This window comes from Bemisia tabaci, unplaced genomic scaffold, assembly GCF_918797505.1.
Source record: "Bemisia tabaci unplaced genomic scaffold, PGI_BMITA_v3".
NCBI lineage: Eukaryota > Metazoa > Arthropoda > Insecta > Hemiptera > Aleyrodidae > Bemisia > Bemisia tabaci.
Window position 1 is genome coordinate 45,763 of NW_027311751.1, and position 18,631 is coordinate 64,393.

At 43.1% G+C, this 18,631-nt stretch overlaps 1 protein-coding gene across 3 annotated transcripts in view; it reads left to right on the forward strand.

Moving 5' to 3' along the window:
- Positions 1-18,631, forward strand: part of LOC109039912 (ATP binding cassette subfamily D member Pmp70) — a 135,093-nt gene that overhangs the window by 23,337 nt on the left and 93,125 nt on the right. For all 3 annotated transcript variants that reach the window (XR_002009771.2, XM_019055638.2, XM_019055639.2), the window contains exon 2: positions 6,065-6,104. Coding sequence is in view for 2 of the 3 variants with exons in the window: in XM_019055638.2 (XP_018911183.1) it covers positions 6,065-6,104 (40 nt within the window). In the remaining variant the exon portion in view is untranslated. The remainder of the gene's footprint in view (positions 1-6,064; positions 6,105-18,631) is intronic.

An 18,631-nucleotide genomic window follows, 5' to 3' on the forward strand; every position in this document is an offset into this window, starting at 1 on the left:
TATGTTAGGTTTGCTTAAAAATTGAGGAAGATACAGCATCGTGAACATCGCGCCTATTCACGTTTTCGCGGCGCACCCGTCAACGCGCGATCCGGCTCGCCGCGGTCAGCCAAGTTCCGAAGCGTTCTAAAGTTCCGAAATCCGAGGTTCCTCAATTTTTGAGCAAACCTAGCATATTTATATACCATTTTCTTCCAAATTTTGTCAGCTATTCAAAACATTAGCTAAATCCGGGACTTTTCCTCATCCGTAGCCGCTATATAAAAAAAACCGCAAAAAAAGGCCTTTTTAGGCCATTTTTTCAAAATAGCGGAAAATGCTCACCAGATACGCGTGCGGAAACTTCAGATTCGGATTCAGCGACCCAAAAAACATAAAGTAAGCCAAAAAAATCGCTGTGTACCCAAAATTCCAGGTAGCCTCATTTTTAGCTACCAGGCGCCTGGACTACATTGGTTTTTCACACTTAGTTGGTCCTATATATCTACCTAAGCATCAAAGAAAGCATAATGCGCCGATTTTTCGTAAATTTCAGTGGTATCGAGCTAAATTTAGTCGGCAAATCAGCTGTAATTCACATTCCTGGAGACTGTGCTTTGGTTTGTGGTTCCTGATCGGTCAGTGGAGTTAAAATAAAATATTTCTTGCTTTTTATGTTATTGCTGGTTACTTTCTACACTATGAAGTGTCCTAGTCCTATTTCCCTTTTTTTTCTTTTTTTTTGGAATGGTTTGCGTGCTCAATGATTTTCCGTAACTTTCCAGCTCCTCAAAATCTTAAAAATATGAAGTATTGTACATGCGCATTCTGTTAAATATAGTACGAGAGAAACAACTAAAAAGTGAAAATTTGCACGGATAAAGTACAAAACATCTGCTTCGGCGGAGATCGAACCTGGACTAAGAAAATAATTGCAGTGCACGCTGTTCGCTAGGCTATCGGTGACAACTTGTTCGCAGGCGGGAATAGCTGTAATATAAGAGTGCGTTGGGGGAGTTGCGCGCGCAACGCTCTGCGCACGCACTCTCCCTACGCTACTCAGCGATTCAACGCTAAGCTGCTAGGCAAAACGACAGTTACAGAGCGCATGTTTCGACTCAGTTTTGATCAAATATCTCTGAAAGGCTGGGAAAGGCTGGTTTCAACCAGGGATTTTTGTGATCTTGATAGTATAACGAGTAACTGGATATGAATATCTCCTTGGATATCCTTGGATATTGTAAGATGCAGTCTTTAGAAGTTTGAATTTCTGACTATTTCAGAGGCTAACTTTCAAAAATTGCTGTAAGTCATAGAAGTATGTAAAAAAGAAAAAATTGGTATCCTTATGTTTAGGTGAGCAAGCCTTTCTTGAAAAAAAATTGAAAGTCACTTATGACACACTTAGACGAACACACGAGGCTACTGAATGTAACCACTCAGAGGCGGTCCTCAACCAGCTCCGCGCTAACCGGTGCATTTCTTATTATTATCGCAGATACGATCGATCTTATGAAGTAGAACTTGGCTGATTCTTGATCAGTAGATCCTAAGGAACACATACATACCAATTTTTGGCCATTTTCATTGATGCTGATTTTCCGACTTTTTCGGCGCTAGACCGGCTGTTTTTCCCACTGTGCGTCGGAGTCCGAGCCTCGTGTATGGGTGGCGGAGAAGCGGAGAGGGGCCGGAGTGGACTGGGAGGGAAGGGCACGAGTGGCGCCGCACAAAGGTTCGGCCGGCGGAACCCTCGTTCTCTCATATTAAGCGGCGATTATCTCGAAAATCGCACATGGGATCCCTCTGGGCCCCTGAGAGCTTCTGATCAGAATGACTAGCTGTGCAACATATCAAAGTTTCATCAGGTTCGACTGGGGGGGGGGGGGGGGGATTTGCCATAAGGATGCTGCGGGGTTCTTTGCAAATTCAACCCCCAACCTTGTTTGGTAATAGGTGCAGCAGGTGATAAACGTCAAAGGTTAGCAACAACCCCTTCTCGCCCGCTCCCTTTTTCTCCCAACCGGAGTCGCCGCCATTTTTCGGGATCACCGAGTGTCCATACTCTCTCCTTGACGGTACCTAGGTAATACTGGAGACCTCTCCGGAGACTGTAGTAACGCACCTAAGGTTATTGTCGTCGCCCGCCGGATTCTTTATCGCTCATTTACATTTTATTTCGGAAACGTGAACTCGATGATATCTTCCATTTTTCTGATCTCTCGTAATAATAAACGAGCAGCAGGCCCAAAACCTCATGATGTTGCTCCTGAAAAAAGACGCGAAGGGGAAAGGAAGTAAAGCTTATCCCTTTTCTACGTCATTCTACGTAGTTTCTAGTACTCTCCGACCTCGAGGGATTGGAGACTTGGAGCGCAGTTCGGAGGCTGATACAGCAAGTCTTTGGGTAATGGGCCTGTCGCAAACTTTTGCTAGAGCAAAAATAAGGGTTATTCCTTATTGATAATGTCTCAAAAATCACGACGAGCGCATCGGCAAACTCTGAAATGCACTCCTAACTTCACAATCTGCGTAAGAAATCTACCACTGTTTTAAGCTTCCCGCTTCAAAAAGGATACTACGGCACAGGTGAACATTTCGTTAGAGGAGTCGCTCCACTCAATCCCTGATCAACATGGTCGACGCTTCCGCGCGCAAGTAGAGGAGAGTACCTACGAGGTCAATCAAGACGGGTATCTGCCAAAGCGAGAAAAATGTGAATGTAAATACGCCGATTGTTATCAGGTGGTTAGAATTATCGTCCCGTCACATGTGTTTTGGCGAATGGGCGTCGGCCATGTTGAATATTGCGTGGTATTCTTGTGAGCAGGGGTTAGATGGAATGAATCCTCTAACAAAATGTTCACCTGTGCTGTGGTATCATTTTTGAAGCGGAAAGCTTGAAAAAATGCAAATTTCTTATGCAAAGTGTGAAGTAAGGAGTGCATCTCAGACTTTGTCGATGCGCTCATCGTGATTTTTGAGACACTCTTTATGAGTAATAACTCTTATTTTTGCCCTAGCAAAAGTTTGCAACAGGCCCATTCTAGAATACGGTAGTATCCGAGGTGGCTCCCGTCCCGTTTTGAGACTGGCGAGGTGGCTCCCGTTTGAAATCAGGCCCTTTCCCCCTACAGTCGAGGTGGCTCCCGCGTGGAAAAACACGCTGATTATTATTGGTGGACACAGAGCGGCAACAGCACACGCAGAGTAATAGCAAGCGAGCATTGATCTAACAGCAGTGGTGATAACGCGAGTATCGCTGCGTCAGGTGTTTGGCGCGCGAGAGCTAAATTTTGAATACGGCGCCACCACGCTTGTGAAATATGGAAACGGCAACCACGAATTTGAATATGAAACCACGTTGTAGAGAGAGCAATATGAATTTCTGCATGAATTGATGGATATTTTTGCCGACTATTAACCTTTAAGTGTGATTATCATTCATTTCTCAGCCGATAATACGTGTTCCTCTGGGTCGGGCTCGTATAAGTTGGGCGAACTTTGGAGCGTCATGATAGTCTAAAATGGATAAACCAATCAGAGAGCGGCATAGAGATGGCAATACTCTCCCGTATAAAGGGTTATCCAAAAGTCAATGACCACCCCTGTAACTTTTTTCCAAATTGAGATGGAAGTTTGAAACTTAGGCAATGTTCACCGGTCTGAATCAGCAACTTTTTGGTCCCCCCAAAAATTTTTTGGGGGGGGCGGGGGCTAACTTTTGTTTTTCAAAAGGCAAGCTCCCCCCCCCCCTTTGTGATATTTCATTCGAAAGATAATAAAAGAAAGAAAATTTTTGGCGCAAACCGCAGGTCAAATTGTTGATTTTTGACGAAATGGCGGCCGGTCAAAGTTCAAAATGGCGGAAATCTGACATCTCCTTTGTTTATTGACGGGTTGGCGTTAAACTCGGAAGCCCAGGGTTTTTCGAGGCGAAAAAAGCGATTCTGGCATTGGTTTACCAGAAAAGTCAGTCCTTTTCAAAATGGCGGCGGTCAAAATGCCGGCCTAGAGCGGGAAGTGTATATTTAGGCCGCTTATCGTTGGATTTGCATGAAACTTGGTATCCGGGGGTATTTCGGCACGGGAAGAACGAATCTATCATTAGATATCTGAATTTCCTACAAATTTCAAAATGGCGGGAAATCAGTTTTACGGCTGTTAACCAATGGATTTGCATGCAATTCGATATCCATTATTCAGTATTTCAAGAACCTAATGAAAGATTCCTTTTTATCGAGCCAAAACCACCAGGTTATCGAATTGCATACAAATCCATTGGTTAACAGCCGTAAAACTGATTTCCCGCCATTTTGAAATTTGTAGGAAATTCAGATATCTAATGATAGATTCGTTCTTTTCGCGCCAAAATACCCCCGGATACCAAGTTTCTTGCAAATCCAACGATAAGCGGCCTAAATATACACTTCCCGCTCTAGGCCGGCATTTTGACCGCCGCCATTTTGAAAAGGACTGACTTTTCTGGTAAACCAATGCCAGAATCGCTTTTTTCGTCTCGAAAAACCCTGGGCTTCCGAGTTTAACGCCAACCCGTCAATAAACAAAGGAGATGTCAGATTTCCGCCATTTTGAACTTTGACCGGCCGCCATTTCGTCAAAAATCAACAATTTGACCTGCGGTTTGCGCCAAAAATTTTCTTTCTTTTATTATCTTTCGAATGAAATATCACAAAGGGGGGGAGCTTGCCTTTTGAAAAACAAAAGTTAGCCCCCGCCCCCCCAAAAAATTTTTGGGGGGGACCAAAAAGTTGCTGATTCAGACCGATGCACATTGCCTAAGTTTCAAACTTCCATCTCAATTTGGAAAAAAGTTACAGGGGTGGTCATTGACTTTTGGATAACCCTTTATACGGGAGAGTATTGCCATCTCTATGCCGCTCTCTGATTGGTTTATCCATTTTAGACTATCATGACGCTCCAAAGTTCGCCCAACTTATACGAGCCCGACCCAGAGGAACACGTATTATCGGCTGAGAAATGAATGATAATCACACTTAAAGGTTAATAGTCGGCAAAAATATCCATCAAAGTTCGATCCGAACTCAATTCAAAAGTTGATCATAAAAAAATTTCTATCACAACTAAAACCACGTCTAGAACTTCGAAGACCTTTATCGCCTTCTTGTTTGTTTACATTGGGCCAAACTAGGAGTGGAGGGGCTGGGGTTTGTTTACATTGGGTCAACTTCGGGCCTCCATGATAGCCGACCAATCGGAGAGCGGCACCCTTTTTCTGTAGTTAAAGGACTGAGATGGCAATACTCTCCCGTATACAGGTACTCCAGGTAATTCCTCCGGAACCTGACAATTGTTTTGTTCTCCGAGTAATACTGGAGAGAAAGTTGGCTGCAGGTGCTTGACACCAGAGAGTATGGAAGGTTATAGGCCCGACTGGATAGGGAAAGCCTGAAACACAAGTTTGCAGGAAAGGCAAGAAGTTGCGTACGTCGACGCGAGAGCGCGTTAACATCTGCAACTCGTTAACAATAGATTTGCAGTAGTTAGCGTCATCACTGATCAATGAGCGAGCTGTAGGTACCAGCGCGCTCTCTTGTCAACGTACGCAACTTCTGCAACTTCTGTTTCAGTTTTCTATCATTGAGTCGGGCCTCTAACCTTCTATACTCTCTGCTTGACACAAAGCCATTAAACAACAGAAAAAAATACTGGAGAGCTCTCCGAAGACTCAAACTATGCACCATTCTTCGTGTTCGTGACGCCACAGATGAATCCTCTACGTGCGCGCGGATTGCAATTCCCTTCTCTGTTCGTCATGGGCTTTCAATTTAAACTGTCATTTTTGGGTAGCTCTATCCTTTTGATAGATGAATAGAAATGAATCGATAAGATTCCATGTGAGCTTTGGGTAAATGACCAAAGTAATTTTCTAAAGTCAGGCAGCAAAATCATTTACTTTGGATGACTCATTAAATAGTTAGCTGTCCCTTCCGAAATTCAAGTGTCTCATTATAACTTGCTTGCTCACAGCGTTTAACACTTTAAAGTTGCATATTATGAAATCGTGTTTTGATTAAGTTGGTCATTTCTATCTTTGTTGTAGGAAAGAAGCCCACGATGACATTCAGTACATGATCGGGGAGGTGAGTTTCACCACAAGAATAATCCTACTCCTCATTCATTCATCATTCATATCGCAACCTACAATCCTAGTTATCTAGGGTATCTAATCCTAGTTATCTAGGGTATCTAATCCTAGTTTTTAACAGAAACTTATATCTTTATTGTTAAGATTATCTAAATTTTAAAAATTTTACTTATTTACAATTTGGTTTATTTATCTTTTTAATCAATATAATATCTCTAAATATAAAGTTAGTTAACTTTAGGTCTAACCGCAACTGCTGGCACCTAATTAGTTGGAATCTAAATAAATTCTTTGATCTTATCGTGATGTTGTAGCACTGTTTCTTCGTTTTAACCGTAGCGCCGGCCGTAAAGATGCTTTTTGAATACCGAACGTGTACGAACCCCCCCCCCCCCCCCCCCATAGCCATTTTAAAAGCCCTTAAAGTTGATGCAATGCACAACTTCCGGAAATAGGATGTTGAAGGCTTAGGTAATTTTCGTGAAATAGGTCACCAGGGGTGAGGATATAGAGGGCAGTTACAGGGCAGTTATTTTGGGGACGAAAACCTGAAGTTAAAAACTTCGACGCGAGCATCAGTGAATATCCAATGAACTGGAACAATCGATCCAAACGCTAACTGCTTATCGGAGTCAGAGGTCGCATTACTATGCAGCTTTAGCTTCCAGTCGTTGAAAAAGCAATCATGAATAGTGGGTATCCCAAAAGCACGGCACACTTGTCTTTGTGAGGTGAACGGAAACAGATATCAAAAAATGTTTCATATTAAACCAAATTCCTAGGAATAATGTATGAACCCAAGTGAAGCCTGTAAATTAAAGATTGACTAATTGTATTGTGTCATCATAGAGATTTAAAACTTCGACTTTTAAGTCGATTTTTTGTTCATTTCTAACAGGGGAAAAAGGATCTAAAGAAGCTGGTTTTCTTTTCTAAAATAATAACAAAAAAATAATAATACTAATTATAATGATTATAATAACAACAAGGCAGGCCCCAGGCGTCTTTTAGACACCCTCCTCTAGGCAGGCGTTTTTCAGACACCCTCCCAGCCTTGGTCCCTCAAAATAGGTATCCTAGGCTGTGACGAGCCGCCGCCCCCCCCCCCCCCCCCCCGGTGGGATTGAATATACCATCAACCGGCCATCCGAACTAAAAGCAGCCAGCATACCCAGGAGCATTGTTTGCCCGTGTGTGAGAGTTTAAAGCATCCCAACACTCGCTGGTGTACAGTAGTCAGCTGAATAATAACAGTAATATAATATTATGTAATAATGTGATAGTATGTATTACCGACTTCGGCCTCTGGCCCGTCAGTAATACTTATACCGAGCAAAAGGTGGAGGAAATAAAAGCCGCGTATCAAACAAAGAGCTTGAAGGAAGTAAATGAGGTTGCCGAGCACCTCAAGGAACGAATATCAGCATTTGCCCAGCGCATACGGCGCTACAAGCGGAGGACGAACCAATACAAGCAAAACCTACAATTTCAAAACAATCAGAAAGCTTTCTACTGGCAACCTCGCCTCAACTTCGAGGCGAAGTTGCTAGTGGGATGGAGAAAACGCCTGAATTAGGCAGAATATACGAGAATGAGGCCGAGCACAATAAAAATGCAGAGTGGATTGAAGAGCTCCTATCAAACTTCGAAATGGAGTGGAATGAAATAACAGAGGCGTAGGTAGCAACCATCATTGGTAAAACAGCAAACTGGAAGGCACCAGGACCAGATAAAGTGCATAACTAGGTATTGGTTAAAGCATTTCCGATCCCTGTCCTGGATGGCTCACTCGCGGCGTACCCTATTTGATACCGAAGACAAGAGGGGCAGATAACCCAGAGAACTCCAGACCCACCACTTGTCTGAACACACTGTAGAAGCTGTATACAGCTGGCTGAAAGGATCTACACATTTGCAGATAGAACGGGAGCATTGCCGATAGAGCAGAAAGGCTGCCGAAAGGGAGCAAGAGGATGCCTAGACCAGGTGCTAATATCAAGATGGGTCGTTATCGTAAAAAAAAAACAAACGAAATCTAGCGATGGCCTGGATTGATTACAAAAAAGCCTTTGACAGCGTACCACATTCCTGGATTTTAAGGTCCTTACGAATGATGGGAGTCAACCAAAAAGTAGTGAGTGCCCTCGCAAACATGATGCAAACTTGGGCCACCCTACTTCAAGTGAACATAGATGGGGAATTAATATCAACGGAGCTTATAGCAATACAAAAGGGAATATACCAAGGGGACTCCCTCTATCGCCTCTTCTATTTATCATCTGCATGTCACCGTTATCTCGTATGCTTAAAGCGCTCAGACACGGATATAAAGTCCGGAATTCAGCGGTGGGGAAGAAGACCTAGAAGTGCAGTTGAGAGAAGTGAAAAAGTTAAGTAAGGATATACAGGGTGCGGCAAAAGTCTGGAGATGGCCGTTTATTTTTTTAACAGTTGCAGTTGGAAAAACGGAATTCGGAGGATGTTAATTAAGAGCTATTTTATGGCATATCAAAAAAAATTTTTTTTTTTGGGGGGGGGGGGGCACCACCCAAGGAGGTGCGGACCCCACCTTTATTTTTTCAAATGGCAACCCCCCACTTGTGATACTGTTTTAGAAACAGCATAGAAAAATAAACATTTTCGCGCAAACCCCGAGCCGTCATCTTGATTTTTTCACAAAATGACGGCCGAAAAATTGCGGAAAATGAGCACCTACAGAGTTTTCCAATCAATCTGCATGAAAATTTGTATCTAATGGGTTTTAGGACGAGTAAATTGAATTTGGCATCAAGTTTACCTCATCGTAAAAATTTTCCATGATGGCGGCATTCAAGATGGCCGAAAATTGAAAATTCCGGTTGTTTACCGATGGGTTTGTATGAAACTTGGTATCCGACGGTTTTTTTGGGACGAGAAAATCGATTTGGCATCAGTTCAACCTAATTTCCATAATTTTCCAAGATAGCGGCATTCAAGATGGCCGAAAATTAAAAATTTCGGTTGTTTACTGATGGATTTGTACGAAACTTGATATCTGACGATTTTTTGGGACGAGGAAATCGAATTTGGCATTAGTTGAACCTAATTCCCGCAACCTTATTTTCGCGCAAACCCCGCGCCGTCATCTTGATCTTTAACAAAATGGCGGCCAAAAAATTGCGGAAAATGAGCATCTACGAAGTTTTCCGATCAATCTGCAAAAAAATTTGTAGCCGACGGGTTTAAGGACGAGAAAATCGAATTTAGCATCAGTTTTACCAAATTAATTACAGATAAGTACATAAAAATGTTAAATTGGTAGAAAAAAGTATAAATTTAAAGCAAGTGCTCGAAGTGATAACCTCCTACGTCTTCACTGATTCCCATTCAAACGTATGTACCTTGACTCACGTTGTGTAAAATTTCCGGAGTGATGTTGTTAATCTCGTGCAGAATATTCGCCTTGAGCTCATCAACAGTCGCCGGTTTGGACTTGTAAACTTTACTCTTCAGGTCTCCCCACAAAGAAAAGTCTAAGGGGTTAGGTCTGGGGAACGAGCCGGCGGAACGGCCAAGCGATTTATAACTCCCCTACCACACCTCTACCGATCCAACGATTTGGAAATGTATCATTCAAAAAATTCCGCAGTATAAGACTGCAGTGCGGGGGAGCACCGTCCTGCTGGAACCACACTTGCTGAAGTCCGTCTTCGGGGAACAAATTTTGAATTGCCGGAACTACTTCGGTTTGGAGGAGCGTAAGGTATCGTTCACCATCGAGATTCCCATCAATGAAGAAAATGAAGAATTTGTGCATTCCTAAAACTAACAAAACTTATGCTCAAATAAGCCGCGATTTTTAGAGGACTCGATGATAAGAGAAAACCGGGAACAAATTCGTTTTTCTCTCCTCCTCCCCCCCCCTTCCCAACTAGTTGCGAGCAATTCCAGCGATAAAACGAATATGAATACGTAAATCTTAGTTCCTCAGGTTGGTGGCGGGATCTGTAAAAGATACACCTCAGAGTAGTAGACCATAAGATTAAATTACTATCCGTACCAGTGCCATGATGAGCAGGAGTTGCTAGAAGGTGATTTAGAAAAACGCGTCCAGTATTGTGAACAAATTCGAAATAAGTTTGACGGAGACTTACAATTTTTAACACCGTCAGACTTCTTTTTGTGGGGGGGGGGGGGGGGGGGTCCTGAAGAGTAAAGTTTACAAGTCCAAACCGGCGACAGTTGATGAGCTCAAGGCGAATATTCTGCACGAGATTAACAACATGCTCAAGGCGAATATTCTGCACGAGATTAACAACATCACTCCGGAAATTTTACACAACGTGAGACAAGGTACTTACGTTCGAATGGGAATCAGTGAAGTCGTAGGAGGTCATCACTTCGAGCACTTGCTTTAAAGGAGGGGTATCGATAAGGGCCTTTTTTTGGCCCCCTCCTAGAATCTGGATATTTATGCGGGTTTTCCAAGTTAACTCAATGTAGTTTACGGAAATACATGATTTAGCCCATAGGCCACTGGAACCGTGTTAAACGGTTGCCTAAACATAGGTCTGCAGGCGTCTTCTAGCGAAAATTCGTGTTTCTCTATCATTCCGAGGCTTTTTTGACACCGAGCGCATCGTCTAACTAAAACGAGCTTTGGATATGTCATTAAGGGGGCTTTAGGACACATTTTAACCCTGGTTTGGTTTCAGTTGGACGATGCGCTCATAGTAAAAAAAAACTTTTTCAAAAATCAATGTTTAAGGGACATCCACAAAAATCCTAGGGAATTATGTGGTAAGGGTTTTTTTTGGCTACACTTAAGGAAAATCTCCTTGTAAGGGTTTTACAAGGCTTAATAAGTGCCCTCGATAATATACGTTGCGTGCATACAGTTGGAGAGACGTGTTCCCCATGATTTTTGCGGATGTTCCTTAAACATCGATTTTTGAAAAAGTTTTTTTTTTTTTTACTATGAGCGCATCATCTAACTAAAACCAAACCAGGGTTAAAATGTGTCCTAAAGCCCCCTTGATAACATACCAAAAGCTCGTTTTAGTTAGACGGTGCGCTCGGTGTCAAAAAAAGCCTCGGAGTGATAGAGAAACACGAATTTTCGCTAGAAGACGCCTGCAGACCTATGTTTAGGCAACCGTTTAACACGGTTCCAGTGGCCTATGGGCTAAATCATGATTATTTCCGTTAACTACAAAGAGTCAACTTGAAAAATCCGCATAAATTTCCAGATTTAGGTTGATATTATGCTATTAGTGAAAATATGCCTCCACTACTTCAAAATCCGTTATCTTCATAGCTCTTTGTATGGAACATTCAATTTTTTTTTGACACAATTGAAGGAAATCTCCTTGCAAGAGTCTAACAAGTTTTGATAACTGCCCTCGATAATATACGTAGCGTGCATGCAGTTCGAGAGACGTGTTTCCCTAAGATTTTTGCGGTTGGCCCTGAAACGTCGATTTTTGTAAAAAATTTTTTTCAACTATGAGCGCATCATCTAACTAAAACCAAACCAGGGTTAAAATGTGTCCTAAAGCCCCCTTGATAACATATCAAAAGTTCGTTTTAGTTGGACGATGCGCTCGGTGTCAAAAAAGCCTCGGAGTGATAGAGAAACACGAATTTTCGCTAGAAGACGCCTGCAGACCTATGTTTAGGCAACCGTTTAACACGGTTCCCGTGGCCTATGGGCTAAATCATGATTATTTCCGTAAACTACATTGAGTCAACTTGGAAAACCCGCATAAATATCCAGATTCTAGGAGGGGGCCAAAAAAGGCCCTTATCGATACCCCTCCTTTATAATTTTTTCTACCAATTTAACATTTTTATGTACTTATCTGTAATTAATTTGGTAAAACTGATGCTAAATTCGATGTTCTCGTCCCAAAAAACCGTCGGATACCAAGTTTCATACCAACCCATCGGTAAACAACCGGAATTTTCAATTTTCGGCCATCATGAATGGCGCCATCTTGAAAAATTTTGGGGATTAGGTAAACCTGATGCCAAATTCGATTTACTCGTCCTTAAACCCATCGGATACAAATTTTTTTGCAGATTGATCGGAAAATTTGGTAGATGCTCATTTTCCGCAATTTTTCGGCCGCCATTTTGTGAAAAATCAAGATGGCAGCTCGGGGTTTGCGCGAAAATGTTAATTTTTCTATGCTATTTCTAAAAAGGTATCATAAGTGGGCGGTTGCCATTTGAAAAAATAAAGTTGGGGTCCACCCCCCCCCCTTTGGGAGTCCCCCCCCCCCCAAATGTTTTTGATATGCCACAAAATAGCTCTTGGGGACCTAGGATTATCCTCCGAATTTCGTATTTCTAACTGCAACCGTGAAACAAATAAACGGCCGTCTCCAGACTTTTGCCGCACCCTGTATGTAAGGAGTTTGGCTCAGAGAAATGCGCGGAAGCATTGTTCACCGAAGGTATTTATTCTCTCAGTGAAAACATTGAAGCGGGTCTGGTAATCAAACAGCTACAAGAAGGTGAAATCTACAAATACCTTGGTGTGGATGAAAGCGACAACATAGCGCACAGTGAAATGAAGGATAGACTCCGGAAAGAATATCTGAGGAGAGTGCGGACAGTTCTGGAAACCGAGCTACCGGCCAACAATAAGATGACCGCGATTGGTACGTTTGCTCCTCTAGTATTGGAGTGCAGCTTCGGTATAGTGGAATGGTCCAAAGAAGATACAAGAGCCATTGACACAAAAACACGGGAAGCGCTCACCACTCACAAGCTGCATCACCGGTCAGCGGACGTTCACAGACTCTACGTGACAAGGAAAAAAGGAGGTAGAGGCCTCAGGCAAGTAGAAGCTGCGTTAAAGTCCTGCCTGATAAATATGAAACATTATTTTGAAGAGAAAGTGGCAGAAGATTCTTACCTCAGGATGGTGTTGGAAAAAGATCGAATAGCCCCAGCCAAAGGGTCCATTGGAAAACAGGCCCACAATCACTCTGCAGAGGAGAATGTCGTCCACACAACGGCTATTGTACCAGAAAGGAGGACTAAGGAGGCTAAGAAATAGATCAGCCACAACTTAGAAGAGAAATGGAAGCAGAAGCCTATACATGGACAATATCCCAGAACGATTGCAAAGGAAGAAACAGATGCACCCAAGTCAGTATTACGGCTTACGAACGGACACCTAAAAGGGGAGACAGAAAGCCTGATAGTAGCAGCTTAAGATCAAGCCCTGGCAACGCGGTATCGTAGTGTCAAAATCTATAAAATCCCCGGCACAACAAAGTGCAGGATGTGCGGACGCTACGATGAAACGATTGACCACGTGGTTTCGGGATGCCCCGAACTGGCGAAGCAAGAATACACTACCAGGCCCGACAAAATGTGTGCGCAAGTGCACTTTGAAATCTGCAGAAAGCCGAACGTACCAGTCGAGGCTAAGGAATGGTATGACCACCAACCAAAGACAGTGACGCAAACATCAGACAGGAGCATTAGGATATTATGGAACATGGAGGTGCGAACCGACCGAGAAGTGAAAGCAAATAAGCCTGACATAATCGTGAGGCAGCGAGATGGACCCTGTCTTTTAATTGACGTCTCTATTCCCATGGATTGCAACATGGTGCAGAAGGAAGCCGAAAAGCGCTTCAAGTACTAAAGCCTTGAGATAGAAGTACAACGGATGTGGAAATGCAAGACCAAGACTGTGCCGGTTGTCGTAGGAGCAACCGATGTGATATCAAATGCATCGGCAGGCTTCATAAAGGGAACACCTGGCAAGATCTCCATTGCAAGCATCCAGAAAACAGCATGATTATTATTATGTTCTCGTATCTCAATTCACAGCTCGAGGCCGGCAGATATTTAGTCCTCCCCCGGCAATTCAATGCAAAGGAGAGTCCTTGAATTTAAAATTGAAGTAAAAATTTAAAATTGGGACTAAAACTTTAAAATTGGGAGTAAATGAAAAAACTTAAAATTGGGGTTAAAACTTTAAAATTGGAGTTAAAACTTTAAAATTGGGGTAGAAATTAAAATTTGAAGTTTAAAATGCAGGTTAATCTATCGGTTGGTGGTAACTATCCATCACCCAGAACTCGCCTCACAATCCTGCAGCTCCCTAGCAAAGCTGCTTTCTGCAATTGTTGATACAGCTTCTCCCTAAGGTTGATCTTCCTAAGACTATCAAACAACTTCACAGGAATCTCCCCCGTTGCTCCAATAATAATTGGCACAATTATTACTTTGTCCAATTTCCAGAGGCACTTGATTTCGTCTGCCAAAGGCATGTACTTGCTTATCTTCTCAGCATAAGCGCTCTGGATATTCACTGCCGACGGCACAGCTACATCGATTATAAAAGCAATTTTGGCATCCTTCATTGCGAGCACAATGTCTGGGATGTTATTAGGAATGGTTCTATGGGTGCGAATCTTCCTGTTCCAATAGAGGCGGCATATATCATTTTCTTTCACCTGGGGAGGTTCGAACTCATAGTAAGGTTTCATGTCCGTTTCGTTGAGGTGTTCTTTAGCCAGCTCTTGATAAATTATCTTTGCCACAGAATTATGCCGCTCAAGGTATTGCTTTGGTGCCAAGTTGGAACATCCAGCTAATAAATGGTCGAGGGTTTCCTCTTTCGCTCCGCAAATACGACACATGACGTTGTCGACCCTTACTTTCATTATCCGCTTTTGATATGATTTTGTCGGAACTACTTGATCGTGAATGGCAGCTATGAACCCTTCTGTTTCAACGAATAAACCTCCTGAGTGCAACCATGATTGCGAAGCTTTAGCATCTATGTCTGCGTCTTCATGGAGTCTTTTAATGTACCGTCCATGAAGAGGCTTAGCCTTCCACTGCCCGATTGTTTGTTCTGTGGTTGGGAGCGTTTCTACTGGGTTGAAGGTATGATCATTCAAATTCAGAGGCGTGATGTTTTTATCCGCACGCGCGATGGCCTGATGCAACTTGCTTTCTTTGGCTTTGTCAAGAAAGTACTTCCTTAGATTTTGAACTTGCTGATGATGTCTGCGCATCGCACTTGGGATCCCCCTGCCCCTTCCGCTCGCGGCAAGTGGAACCTTTCAACACAACTTCTAGGGTGATGGGCACGATACTTCCGGAATTCCCTCCTCGTTGCAATGTCCAGGGCGTTGAGCTCAGTTTTGGACCAATTGAGAATGCCAAATGTGTAGGTCAACAGTGAGGTAGCATACGTATTGATCGCGAGCGCTGTATTACGTGCGGACAATTCAGATTTTAGTATTGACCTGAGTCTTCGCTTATAATCATCAGAAACTTGTTGTTTTGCATCTTTATGCTGGATTCCTCTCGCTTGCAAGTACCCCAGGTACTTATACTGATCATTCTCAAGCATACCTTCTATTTTCCCTTCTTGTCCCGCAGGTTCATAACCTTCGTGAGCTGACCAAACACCTTTGACTATGCTGCTTATTTTACACTTATCGAGCCCGAACTTCATCTGGATGTCGCTACTGAATTCTCCTACTATATTTAACATCGAGTGAAGGTTCTCTTTCTGACTGGAAAACAATTTCAAATCATCCATGTACCACAAGTGTGATATATTGCAATCTCCGTAATTGCACCCCACCCTCAGACTGCCAAGCAACTTTGTCAGTGGACTCAAGGCTAGGCAGAACCACAGGGGACTCAGAGAGTCCCCCTGCCTGATGTCAATCGTCCCTATTTTTAGCTGTTGGCCGGGTGTGTTTAGACAGAGCTCGGTTTTCCAGCTTCTCATAGTCTGTGCTAAGAACTGTATAAGTTTCGGATTGATACCGTAAATTTCGAGGACCTCTAGCAACCAGGAGTGGGGAATGCTATCAAATGCCTTTTGGTAATCAATATAGGCTGTGAAAAGAGGTGCCCTTGTGTTGATAGCGGTCTTAGTAATTACTGCATCAATTGTTAGTTGTTCTTTGCACCCTCTTGAGCCTTTACGACATCCTTTCTGCTCTTCGTCTAGTAACTTATTCTGCTCAAGATGTTTGTAGATCTTCCTGAAATTACAGACGTTAACAGCTTGTAAACTGTGGGAAGACAGGTGATCGGCCGATACTTTGCAGGGTCATCTGAGTACCGCTTCGTTTTGGGTATTAAAAATGTGATTCCAGTTGTTAGGAATGCTGGCAGCTCTTCCGGGCATTGAAGGATTTTTCCAAAACACCGAGCAAGTTGCTGGTGCGCTGATTTGAAGGATTTCAACCAGAAATTTTGGAGCTTGTCGGGGCCAGGGGCTTTCCAGTTCAGCATCTTTTTAAGGGCTCCCTCAACATCTGCTTCGCTTATTGTTTGCTCTGTCATTTCATCCTTGATGTTAACTTTGGACTTAACTTCCTCTAACCACTCTGCGTTATTGTTATGGTTAACTGGCTTGCTCCATATATCTTGCCAGAAATCCCTGGTGATTTCAATGCTAGGCGTTTTGTCGTGCCCTATGTTTTCATCTGCTCCTTTATGCTGCAGACTCCTGTAAAATGCACTTTGGCTTCTCTTGAATAACTCATTTTGTTCCCGGCGCATGTTACTCTTTTGGTACCTCTTTAGCTTCGCTGCTTGAACTTGTAATTTTTGTTTAAGAAGATCTAACACATCTGTTTCGGTGGGATTATCCTCGCTCCTGAGCTTTTCAAAAAGTTTTTTACCCATCTTTTCGACTTTTTTGCTTGGGTGTGGTCTCAAGTACTCGGTGAGAATGCCTGTATCCTTCCTTAGGCCTTTGATTGTCTTCTGTATCCTGGCTTCCCACGCTGGTCTCCTATTCTTTTTGCCACGACCGTTGCCTTCTTGTAATCCATCGATTTTCTGGTGATTGAGGAACAGAACTGTCGCAGCTCCTACGAAAAGCAGTGTATGCAATTCTTGGAGTGACGTTCCACTAGTAATGATGCTCCTTAGTATGCCATTGATTTCAGCTATGATTTTTTCAGTAAACTTATTATTATTATGTTCTCGTATCTCAATTCACAGCTCGAGGCCGGCAGATATTTAGTCCTCCCCCGGCAATTCAATGCAAAGGAGAGTCCTTGAATTTAAAATTGAAGTAAAAATTTAAAATTGGGATTATTATTATTATTATTATTATTATTATTATTATTTTTCATATTCACTGCTGTCACCAGCTTTGCTGGGTTGCTTTAAGCCCTCACACAGGGGCAAACAATGCTCCTAGGTATGAGGGCTGTTTGTGGTTTGGGTGGCCGGGTGGTGGTTTTTTCACTCCCCCTTGGGGGGTGGCTCGTCACGGACTAGGATACCTGTTTTAGGAACCGAGGCAGGGTAGGTGTCTGGAGGACGCCTGCCTAAAGGTTTCTTTCCTGAGGTGGTAGGCGGTAGGGGTGTTTTTGGTGTGTGGGAACGTTCTAGGTGTATTCGCGCTGCTCCACCTAGCTTAAGACCTTCCGGAGGATTCTGGCAGTGCCTAACACAGCAGACTTCTGGGCCAATACTAGCGAATGTTTCCCAGGGATTTCGTTCTTCAGTTTAGTCCAGTCTTTAGAGACTGCTCCGGTAGCTCCTATCACAAAGGGTATGACTCGGGTTTTGGTCTTCCACATCCTGCTGATTTCGATCTCTAGGTCTTTATACTTTAGTTTCTTCTCAGCTTCCTTTTTTGTGATGTTCCTGTCTGCTGGGATAGAGACGTCAATCAGCAGACACGTTTGGCCTTTCCTACGTAGGATGATGTCCGGTCTGTTTGCCTCAACAGTTCTATCGGTTCTGATAGGGAAGTTCCACAGGATCGTTGTCTCTCCATCTCTGGTTGTTGCAGTGTTTTTCGGTTTGTGTTCATACCATTTATCTGCGTCGACTTCGATTCCATATTCTTTGCAGAGGCTGTAGTGAAGTTGGGTGCATACTCTGTCGTGTCTCTCGATATAGTCCTTTTGGGCTAGAATTGGGCAACCTGATGTTATGTGCTCAATGGTTTCTTCGAACTGATGGCAGATTCTGCATTTGCTATTCATATGTTTCTTGTGGATTTTCCTCTCTCGGTACCTTGTGTTTAAGGCTTGATCCTGTGCCGCTACAATTAGGCTCTCTGTTTCTGCTTTTAGTACACCTTTACTGAGCCAGATGGTAGAGAGATTACTCTCGATAGAGTCATTTTCTAGCATCAGTGGATACTGCCCGTGCATGATCTTTCCTTTCCATTTGGTTCTGATGCTTTCTGAGATTTTCTTTTTGATTTTTTGCTTCCTGCTGTTTATGGGGGCCACTTCAAAGTTTTCTCCGAGCTCGGCTTCAAACTTGTTTGCTTCTTTCGCAATGTGGTCTTTGTCTAGAGCAAGGTTGACGGCATATACGGCTTTGAGAAAAGGGTCTTCGTTTTTTTTTTCCTGGAGGTAGTACTTCGCATTGATGATGGAAGATTTGTATGTTGATTCTATTTGCCTAAGTCCTCGTCCTCCTAGTTTTCTGCTCACGTATAGCCTGTCAACGTCTGCGGATGGGTGGTGCATTTTATGCATTGTCAGACATTTTCTTGTTTTTATGTCTAGCGCTTTT